The 11,501-nt window shown below is 45.4% G+C and overlaps 1 protein-coding gene across 1 annotated transcript in view; it reads right to left on the reverse strand.

The window, feature by feature from the left end:
• Positions 1-8,114, reverse strand: part of RPGRIP1 (RPGR interacting protein 1) — a 45,985-nt gene extending 37,871 nt beyond the window's left edge. The window contains exons 1-3 of the mRNA XM_026446939.1: positions 7,749-8,114; positions 7,211-7,284; positions 629-774 (exon numbers count right to left, since the gene is read on the reverse strand). Coding sequence (XP_026302724.1) covers positions 629-774; positions 7,211-7,284; positions 7,749-7,931 — 403 coding nt within the window. The 5' untranslated portion in view covers positions 7,932-8,114. The remainder of the gene's footprint in view (positions 1-628; positions 775-7,210; positions 7,285-7,748) is intronic.
• Positions 8,115-11,501: the final 3,387 nt, after the last annotated feature.

Here is an 11,501-nt window from a genome sequence, read left to right on the forward strand (position 1 = left end):
GAAAGGAAGAAAGGAAGAAAGGAAGAAAGGAAGAAAGGAAGAAAGGAGAGAACTAGCAGGCCAGGTGCGGTGGCGCACGCCTGTAATCCCAGCACTTTGGGAAGCTGAAGCTGGTGGATCATCTGAGGTCAGAAGTTCATGACCAGCCTGACTAACATGTAAAATCCCATCTCTACTAAATACGAAAAAAAATAGCCAGGCGTGGTGGTGCATGCCTGTAATCCGAGCTACTCAGGTGGCTGAGATAGGAGAATCGCTTGTACCTGGGAGGTGGAGGTTGCAGTGAGCTGAGATTGCGCCATTGTACTTGAGCCTGGGCAACAAGAGCAAAACTCCAACTCAGAAAAAAACAAAAACAAAAGCAAACAAACAAACAAACAAAAAAACTAGCATCTTCTCAAATGGAAAGACATTACACAGGAAAAAGTATACATGAGAGATAGGTAAGTGTCATGCTTTCCTGATTGTAGATCTGATCTATTGCTAGTGTTCTCATTCTAGTTACCTACAACCCACAAAAGAATAGGATCAAGTGAGGGGATTGAAGAAATGATGGCTCAAGCTCTCTTCTCCCACACCAGAGGTAGAGGATGCCACATTTGAGAGAGCTCTTCAAGGTCCAACCTACCTTTCTCCCTGGACAGCTCAAGTAAAATTTTTCTCTTCTCCTCCAGCTCAGTATCCAGCTGATCCTGCAGCTGAGAGACTTGCTGCTGCAGCTGTTCTGCTATGAGCTCGTTGCTCCAGTGGGGCTGACTACTGCTGTCCAGCATGCTGACAACAGAAAGCAAGCTCTCAGATGGATACCCCAAGGTGTGTGATATGACGTCTTTATTATCCAGGTTCAGCATCTCCTGGACCTAGTTCCTCATTCATTCCCCTACATGTTTTTTTCTGCCCCTTGCTTTATTCATAACTGTCATTTACCAACTGCCTTGGAACTTTTGAGTCCTACTAAGTTATTGCTCAGTACCACTTCTGTGTAGGTCTCAGATATCTCACTTAGCAAACATCCCAAGTCATATCCATTTCCCAAAGACCTTCTCCATCATGATGGCTTTCTTTAGTCAGGGAACTATGTACCAAGATCTTCCCAGCCCTGCTGGATGAGAAATGAGGAGCAAAATCTTCCTTGTTTCATACCCCATGCCTCTATCTACCTTCACCAACAGTTACAGAATGTTTGTCTTTGACCCAGATTATAAATTACTATGCTGAAGGGCAGGAATTAAACTTTTCAAAAGCTGTATCCTCCACCCTATTGCATCAAGCTGTCAGAGCAGACCCATTCTGAGTATAAAATACACATGGCTGGTTCCTTTTTTTTTTTTTTTTTTTTAGGCATGGTGGCACACACCAGTGGTCCTGAGCTGTCACCCGGGTTGGACTGTAGGAGTGCAATCTTGGCTCACTGCAACCTCCACCTCCCAGGTTCAAGCGATTCTCCTGCTTCAGCCTCCTGAGTAGCTGGAATTACGGGTACCCACTACCAGGCCCAGCTAATTTTTTTTTTTTTTTTTTTTTTTTTCCTGAAACGGAGTCTTGCTGTATGGCTCAGGCTGGAGTGCAGTGATGCAATCTGGGCTCACTGCAAGCTCCGTCTCCCAGGTTTACACCATTCTCCTGCCTCAGCCTCCCGAGTAGCTGGGACTGCAGGCACCTGCCACCACGCCTGGCTAATTTTTTTTGTATTTTTAGTAGAGACGGGGTTTCACCATGTTAGCCAGGATGGTCTCGATCTCCTGACCTTGTGATCCGCCCGCCTTGGCCTCCCAAAGTGCTGGAATTACGGACGTGAGCCACTGTGCCCAGCCTAATTTTTGTATTTTTAATAGAAGGGGCTTCACAATGCTGGCTGTGCTGGTCTTGAACAACTGACCTCAGGTGATCCACCTGCCTCGGCCTCCCAAAGTGCAGCGATTACAGGTGTGAGCCACCATGCCCAGCCACATGGCTAGTTCTTGATCATTCATACAAATGAAATGACACGAATAATCAATTATGTCTTTTTATGTTTTATTTCGTATTTATCAATTTAAGAAATGTGGTTTAAAAATAATTTATCGGGCTGGGCGCAGTGGCTCACGCCTGTAATCCCAGCACTTTGCAAGGCCGAGGAGAGTGGATCACAAGGTCAGGAGTTCGAGACCAACCTGGTCAACACAGTGAAATGCCGTCTCTACTAAAATTACAAAAAGTAGTGGGTGTGGTGGCAGGTGTCTGTAATCCTAGCTACTTGGGAGGCTGAAGCTGGAGAATCGCTTGAACCCAGGAGGCAGAGATTGCAGTGAACTGAGATTGTGCCACTGCACACTAGCCCAGGTAACAGTGCGAGACTCCATCTCAAAAAATAAATAACTTACCAGCCAGGCCGGGTGGTTCTCACCTGTAATCCCAGCACTTTGGGAGGCCAAGGTAGGCAGATTATCTGAGGTCAGGGGTTCAAGGCCAGCCTGGCCAACATGGTGAAATCCTATCTCCATTAAAAATACAAAAACTGGCTGGGTGTGGTGGCTCACACCTGTAATCCCAGTGCTTTGGGAGGCCAAGGTGGATGGATCTTGAGGTCAGGAGCTGGAGACAGCCTGGCCAACATGGTGAAACCCTGTCTCTACTAAAAATACAAAAAATTAGCCGGGTGTGGTGGCAGGCGCCTGTAATTCCAGCTACTTGGGAGGCTGAGGCAGAAGAATCGCTTAAACCCAGGAGGCAGGGGTTGCAGTGAGCTGAGACTGTGCCACTGCACTCCAGCCTGGGCAACAGAGCGAGACTTCATCTCAAAAAAAAAAGCTACAAAAATTAGCCAGGCATGGTGGCACACACCAGTGGCCCCAGCTACTTGTGAGGCTGAGGAAGGAGAATCACTTGAATCTAGGAGGCAGAGGTTGCAGTGAGCCGAGATCACACCACTGCACTCCATCCTGGGCAACAGAGTGAGACTCTGTCTCAAAAAATAATAATAATAATAATAATAATAACTTACTTAGGCAAGTATTAACATTTCTTGGCATTTCCTGACCATTACCATGTAAAGACTCAAGAAAATAGTATTTTGAGTGATGAAGGGGAGAGGCAAATAGTAATGTCTATCACAGAGTAATGTCTATCAAAGTGGATACTCCCCACACTGCTTTATTTCACTGAGATGAAGAACATCAGTTGTTCCCAGGTGCTCCCATAAGACTTCCTCAATCTACTCCCTGCTGCCTTTTACTGGATCAAAAGGTACTTTTAAGCTGGTTTTTTTTTTTTTTTTTTTTTTTTTTTTTGAGACAGAGTCTTGCTGTGTCGCCCAGGCTGGCACAATCTTGGCTCACTGCAAGTTCCACCTCCCCGGTTCACGTTATTCTCCTGCCTCAGCTTCCCAAGCAGCTGGGACTACAGGTGCACGCCGCCACTCCTGGCTAATTTTTTGTATTTTCAGTAGAGACAGGGTTTCACCATGTTAGCCAGGATGGTCTCGATCTCCTGACCTTGTGATCTGCCAGCCTGGGCCTCCCAAAGTGCTGGGATTACAGGCATGAGTCACCGAACCCAGCCTGGTACTTTTAAGTTTTCAAAACTTTTTTCTTTTACTTACAGGTTGTTTTTTTGTTTGAGAGTCTCACCTTCTCATTGCACTGCACTGCACATGGCTCAATACAGCCTTGATCTCCTGGGCTCAAGCGATCCTCCTGCCTCAGCCTTCTGAGTATCTGGGAATACAGATGCACCCCACCATGCCCAGCTAATTTTTTTTTTTTTTTTTTTTTGAGACAGAGTCTTGTTCTGTTGCCCAGGCTGGAGTGCAGTGGCACAATCTCGGCTCACTGCAACCTCCACCTCCAGGTCCAAGCAGTTCACCCTGCCTCAGCCTCCCAAGTATCTGGCATTACAGGTGCCTGCCACCATGCCCAGCTAATTTTTTGTATTTTTAGTAGAGACAGTGTTTTGCCATGTTGCTCAGGCTGGTCTTGAACTCCTGTGCTCAGGCAATCTGCCCACCTTGGCCTCCCAAAGTGATAGGAGTACTGGCATGAGCCACTGTGCCCAGCTGCCCAGTTAATTTTTCTTTTTTTTTTTTTTTGAGACAGAGTTTTGCTCTTGTTGCCCAGGTTGGAGTGCAATGGCCTGATCTCGGCTCACCGCAACCTCTGCCTCCTGGGTTCAAGTGATTCTCTGTGCCTGGCCGGCTAATTTTCAAAATAATTTGTGGAGATGGGGTTTCGTCATGTTGCACAGGCTGGTCGTGAACTCCTGAGCTCCAGAGATCCTCCTGCCTCAGCCTCCCAAAGTGCTGGGATTATAGGAATGAGCCACCATGCCAGACCACTTCCAGTTATTTTTAATTATAAAATTAATGCATGAATACATGTTCATTGTGAAAAATTAGAATAATATATCAGCATATAGAATAGGCCAGGGGTGGTGGCTCATGCCTGTAATCCCAACGCTTTGGAAGGCCGAGGCAAACAGATCACTTGAGCCCAGGAGTTTGAGACCAGCCTGGGTAATCTGGCAAAACCCTGCCTGCACAATATAGAAACTATTAGCCGGCCGGGGGCGGTGGCTCAAGCCTGTAATCCCAGCACTTTGGGAGGCCGAGACGGGCAGATCACAAGGTCAGGAGATCGAGACCATCCTGGCTAACACGGTGAAACCCCGTCTCTACTAAAAATACAAAAAAAAACTAGCCGGGCGAGGTGGCGGGCGCCTATAGTCCCAGCTACTCTGGAGGCTGAGGCAGGAGAATGGCGTAAACTCGGGAGGCAGAGCTTGCAGTGAGCTGAGATCCAGCCACTGCACTCCAGTCCGGGCGACAGAGCGAGACTCCGCCTCAAAAAAAAAAAGAAACTATTAGCCAGGTGTGGCGGTGTGTGCCTGTGGTCCCAGCTACTTGGGAGGCTGAGGTGGGAAAATCACTTGAGCCTGGGAGTTCAAGACCAGCCTGGGCAACATGGCAAAACACCATCTCTACAAAAAATACAAAAATTAACCAGGCATGGTGGTGTGCACCTGTGGTCCCAGCATCTTGGGAGGCTGAGGTGGGAAGATTGCTTAAGTCTGAGAAGTGGTGATCACAGTGAGCTGACACCACTGCACCCCAGCCTAGGTAACAGAGTGAAACCCCATCTCAAAAAAAGAAAAAAAAAGAATAAAAGTGAAGGTGCCCCTTTGCTTTATTCTAATCCTCTAATCTCATTAAAGGTTTGTGGAAACATACAGATACGTAACATAAACCATGTCAGAGTTAACAAATTCATTTTCGGGCCGGGCGCAGTGGCTCAAGCCTATAATCCCAGCACTTTGGGAGGCCAAGACAGGTGGATCACGAGGTTAGGAGATCGAGACCATCCTGGCAAACACGGTGAAACCCCGTCTCTACTAAAAAATACAAAAAAACTAGCCGGGCGAGGTGGCGGGCGCCTGTAGTCCCAGCTACTCCGGAGGCTGAGGCAGGAGAACAGCGTGAACCCAGGAGGCAGAGCTCGCAGTGAGCTGAGATCCGGCCACTGCACTCCAGCCTGGGCAACAGAGCAAGACTCTGTCTCAAAAAACAAAAAAAACAAAAAAAACAAACTCATTTTCAGCTTGCTTTTTCTTTTAACAACATATCTATCTCTCTCTCTTTTTTTTTTTTTTTTGAGATGGAGTCTCGCTCTGTCGGCCAGGCTGGAGTCCAGTGGCACAATCTCAACTCACTGCAACCTCCACCTCCCGGGTTCAAGCGATTCTCCTGCCTCAGTCATCTGAGCAGCTGGGATTACAGGTGCACGCCACCATGCCCAGTTAATTTTTGTATTTTCAGTAGAGACGGGGCTTTGTCATGTTGGTCAGGCTGGTCTCGAACTCCTGACCTCGTGATCTGGCCGCCTTGGCCTCCCAAAGTGCTGGGATTACAGGCACAAGCCACCGCACCAGGCCATCCATCTCATTTTTAACAGCTGCATAGCACTTCATTGTGAGGAAGCAACATGCTTTATGTAATCAATCTCATATCAGTGATTTCCTTTTTGTTTGTTTATTTTTGTTTTTTTGCTATTACTAACAGGGCAGTAATTAATATTCTTTTTTTTTTTTTCCTTTTTGTGGAGAACAGGGTCTCACTATATTGCCCAGACAGGTCTCGAACTTCTAGGCTCAAGTTATTCTCCCACCTCTGCATCCTTAAGTGCTAGGATTACAGGTGTGAGCTGCTGCACCCAGCAACATTCTTATTATATACATATATTTGCACATACACAAGAGAATTTTTTCATTTTGATTCCCCACTGCCTCCCCAAAAAATTTGGGGGCTAGACATGGTGGCTCATGCCTGTAATCCCATAATTTTTTTTTTTTTTTTGAGATGGAGTCTCGCTCTGTCACCCAGGCTGGAGTGCAGTGGCGCGATCTCGGCTCACTGCAAGCTCTGCCTCCTGGGTTTACGCCATTCTCCTGCCTCAGCCTCCTGAGTAGCTGGGACTACAGGCGCCCGCCACCACGCCTGGCTAATATTTTGTATTTTTAGTAGAGACGGGGTTTCACCATGGTCTCGATCTCCTGACCTTGTGATCCGCCCGCCTCGGCCTCCCAAAGTGCTGGGATTACAGGCGTGAGCCACCGCGCCCTGCCAATCCCAGCATTTTGGGAGGCTGATGCAGGCAGATGACTTGAGCCCAGAAGTTTGAGACCAGCCTGGGCAACCTGAAAAAACCCTGTCTCTACAAAAAATAGAAAAAAATTAGCCAGGTGTGGCAGCACACACCTGTAGTCCCAGCTACTGGGGAGGCTGAGGTGGGAGGATTGCTTGAGCCTGGGAGACTGGGGCTGCAGTAAGCCTAGAATGCCACTGTATTCCAGCCTGGACGACAGAGAGAGATTATGTCTCAAAAAAAGAAAATGGAATTGCTGGTTAAAAAAAAAAAAAAAAGGAAGAAGAGGCAGGAGAATCGCTTGAACCCAGGAGGCAGAGGTTGCAGTCAGCCAAGATCGCACCACTGCACTCCAGCCTGGGCAGCAGAGCGAGGCTCCATCTCAAAAAAAAAAAAAAAAAGGAAAGAAAAAAGATATGCACATTTAACATTTTAATAGTGTTAAATTCCCTTCTAAAAGGCTGCCAATGTATATTCTCACTAACAATATTGAGTACCAATTTCCCCATATATTTATTAATGCTAGGTATTAGGAATGAACTTTCTATAATGTCTTTCATAGTAACAATGCTCTGGGACCCAAATGTGGTACTCACTTTTCTAAGAGTTTGTCATAATTGTCATTCAGCAATTTTCGTTCTTTTTCCAAATCTTCAACTCTCTCCTGAAACTAAGAGTGATAGTAGTCCTTGAGATACAATTTAAAAATCTATTCCCCCGCACAGGATTTCCCTTGTTCCATGGCAGGGAGGGGCGTGGGTGAGAGCCTTTCTATCGCCATCTCCAGTGTCTATGAGAAGCCATTCAACTAGAAAGACTTGAACCAATTGAAGGTTGGCTAGAAACTTTCATTGGAATTAATGAGGATTTTCCAAAATAAGTCTTCATTGTCTCTGGGTTTCTACTGTTAGGGAAGCAGCAAAACACTATGAAAGAGCAAGGACTTTGGAAAACAGACATAAGTATGAAGCCGAGCTTTCCCCCAATGGTGTAATCTTAAGCAAATGATTTAACCACTTGGAGCTTCGTTTTTGTCATTTGAAAGAATGCAATACTCATATTGTTGCTAAGATACACTTTCTAACATCCCTAAAGTTGAAATGTAGATGGTATCTTTCAACTATTATTATTTACCTCCTTCAGAGTCATCTGCAAGATAGACACATCCTCCAGTTGGCTCTTCAAGCTCACAGCCTTCTTGCTTTCTTCCTTCAGCTCTGCCCTGAGCTCATTCACTTGGTTGAGGAGGGCCTCATGGGCTGCACTCAGGATTCCCTGATTCTGGGGCAAAAGGAAAGTACCTCTAGGAATGGTCATATCACTCAGCACGAACGGTCTCCAGACACCAGCAACCCTAGCATTCTCTAATAGATGTCACAAAGAATGACTATGATTAATAGCGTATTAACTTTGTACTGTTAGTTTACCCTGTTTTTCACCCTAGCATTTCTCTGGAAGTATAATTTCCCTGGTAGGTAGAGTTTTCCATTCTGGGCAATTTTAGTTCATCATTTGAGCCTAATTTTCTTTTCTTGTATTTAGTTATTTATTTATTGAGACAGTCTCGCTCTATTGCCCAGGCTGGAGTGCAATGGTGCTTGGCTCACTGCAACCTCTGCCTACCGGGTTCAAGCAATTCTCCTGCCTCAGCCTGCTGAGTAGCTGGGATTACAGGCATGAGCCACCACGTCCGGCTAATTTTTGTATTTTTAATAGAGACAGAGTTTCTCCATGTTGGCCAGGCTGGTCTCGAACTCCTGACCTCAGGTCATCCACCTGCCTCGGCCTCCCAATGTGCTGGGATTACAGGCGTGAGCCACCGTGCCTGGTCCCTGAGCCTGAATTTTCTCAAGGTTCAAATTAATCCCTAGTTCTAAATTCGTTGTCACCTTCCAAAGCTGCCTTCACTTTCTAAGCTATTTGACTGCTTTTTTATGATGATTTATTTCTCCGTTTGTACCTAGAAAAGTGACATGTTAACTCTAGAAGTTCTCTGTGTGTTTCTGGTGGACTCTTCTGGTGAGGCACAGCTGGGTGGTCTCGTTTGGAACTCTGTCTTAGTGGTGATTCTTAAGCACAGACATTCACCCAGCTTCACATGCAGCCCACTCACAGTGGTGAATAAGGCCAAATATTTAAGACCATCTGAGAACACCGAGAACAACTTTGTTTATATCTCATCACTTCACACATGCTTGAAGAATACTCAAGTTTTGAGCAAATACTATAATTTGCTTCAGCAATAGGCTTAAAAATACTATGCCAAATATTTCTCAACTCCAATCTCATATTTCAACTTTTATGAAAACAGTGCAATAAGTATCTTTTGATAATAGTATCATTTTTAACAGAAACTATATGACATAATAACACTGATTTAGTTAGCTAAATTCTGGTGTTATGTTACTTGGAGATGAACATAGATTTCTTTGAGTTTGATTATTCTGGTTACAAAGAAACGGAGACTCAATTCTCATTAAGTACCTTCTGGAGCAAGGTTTCGTATGCCTGGAAGAAAGAAATTATTATTATTTTATTAATTTATCAATTTCACGATATATTTATCACTGTAATATAAATGCTTAACTTTTTTTTTTTTTGAGACGGAGTCTCGCTCTGTGGCCCAGGCTGGAGTGCAGTGGCCGGATCTCAGCTCACTGCAAGCTCCACCTTCCGGGTTTTCGCCATTCTCCTGCCTCAGCCTCCCGAGTAGCTGGGACTACAGGTGCCCGCCACCTCGCCTGGCTAGTTTTTTGTATTTTTTTAGTAGAGACGGGGTTTCACCATGTTCACCAGGATGGTCTCGATCTCCTGACCTCGTGATCTGCCCATCTCGGCCTCCCAAAGTGCTGGGATTACAGGCTTGAGCCACCGCGCCCGGCAATGCTTAATGTTTTTAAAGACATTATAAAAATCCCACAAAACAAGTCAATTTGTGTATTTGTTTACTAATTGTTGCTATTTTTCCCCTGTCCCAGCTTGCCAAGTAGTATGTGACTGCAATCATTCACACCATTTCTCAAAAAATAATGAAGGGTCATTTATTCACATTTGCATTGTACTTGGTGGATTATCCAAGAAGAATGTTTAATCTTAAACTAGGTACTATTACTTAGCGTGCTTCAGAAAGATCTCTTCAGTTTTAGGAAAAAAAATAATGATCATAACAACAGGTATAATTAGTTGAGTAGTTGTTATGTGTTATATGTTACTATGTGTTTCATTACCTGCTATATGATGATGATTATAATCATTTCACATATATTATCTCATTTAATCCCTGTAGCAAATATGAGAGGTAAGTTTTTGTTTTTGAGAGTCTCACTCTGTCACCCAGGCTGGAGTGCTGTGGCACAATCCTGGCTCACTGCACCCTCCGCCTCCCAGGTTCAAGCAATTCTCCTGCCTCAGCTTCCCAAGTAGCTGAGATTACAGGTGCCCCCACCACACCCAGCTAATTTTTGTATTTTAGAGACTAAAATACCATGTTGGCCAGGCTGGTCTCAAACTCCTGACCTCAGATGATCCACCTGCCTCAGCCTCCCAATCTTTTTTTTTTTTTAAGTCCAAGTAATCTTTTTGAGAGAAAAAAAAAATTGATCGTATCAACTTGCTTAAAACCCTTTCACACAGCTCTCTGCTGTCTGTAGCATAAACTCTAAATTCCTAGCATGTTCTGTCTTTAATGACAACAAGAAAAAAAATTCTTTAGTGTGTTCTCCATGACCAGGTTCCTGATGTTCCTCACCTCTGCTCTCATGGAAAGCCCCTCCTTCTCTTGCACACTTATTAACACATGCTAATCTTTTAATATTTCAGTATTTAACTCACGAATCTATTCCTTTATCAATCCTTTTCTTTTTTCTTTTTTTGAGACAAAGTCTCACGCTGTCACCCAGGCTGGAGTGCGGTATCAGGATCTCGGCTCACTGCAACCTCTGCCTCCTGGGCTCGAGCACTCAAGCAATCCTCCTGCCTCAGCCTCCAGAGTCGCTAGGACACACGCACACATCACAATGCCCGGCTAATTTTTGTATTTTCGGTAGAGATGAGTTTTCGCCATGTTGTCTGGGCTGGTCTCCAATTCCTGGGCTCAAGTTATCCTCCCTCCTTGACCTCCCAAAGTGTTGGGATTACAGGCTTGAGCCACGGCACCGAGCCATTAATCCTTTTCTGATCTGGCACTGTTATAGGAGTTATTAAAAATAATTTTAGGCAGATAGAGAAAAAAGGGGTCCTTGGAAAGTTTTCACGTCCTTTAAAGCAGCTGCAGAAACGTTTTTTGTCTAGCAGGAAAGCCCCGGCTCTTACAGCCAGGCAGGCAACCTTTGATATGCAAATATAGGTCTTTAGAAACTGGGTCCACCCAAACATGGCGATTCCCGCCCTCGTCTTCCTGCCCTTGCCCCAACGTGTACCTGCCAACATGGCCACCTCCACCAATCCCCACGTGTGTATAACATCATGGCGCTCTGTATTTGCATACTTTTAAGGTTAGGGTAGGAGGGCCAGTTTTTTCCACAGGCTACATGAGTGACAGGCCTGGTCAAACCAATCCCTGAGCCCTATGCAAATCAGACACCACCTCCTCCTGCCTACTCATATAAGCAGCCACTTTTCCCCCGCACATGGGTCTCCTCTCTCGGCTTTGGGGTACTCCTCTCTCTGTCTGTATAGAAGGGAGCTTCTTCCGTCTTTGTTCTCCCTTCTTTCTTGCCTATTAAACTCTCCGCTCCTTAAAGCCACTCCATGTGTGTCCCTGTCGTTTTATCTAATTCACGTGAGACAAGAGCCCTGGTGTTCCTCCACTCATCAAAGCCATATCAGCACCTCACCCACTGGTGAGTCTTACTACTCTCTCTTTTGTGTCCTGCCCATACTCTGCAT

This window comes from Piliocolobus tephrosceles, chromosome 6, assembly GCF_002776525.5.
Source record: "Piliocolobus tephrosceles isolate RC106 chromosome 6, ASM277652v3, whole genome shotgun sequence".
Taxonomy (NCBI): domain Eukaryota; kingdom Metazoa; phylum Chordata; class Mammalia; order Primates; family Cercopithecidae; genus Piliocolobus; species Piliocolobus tephrosceles.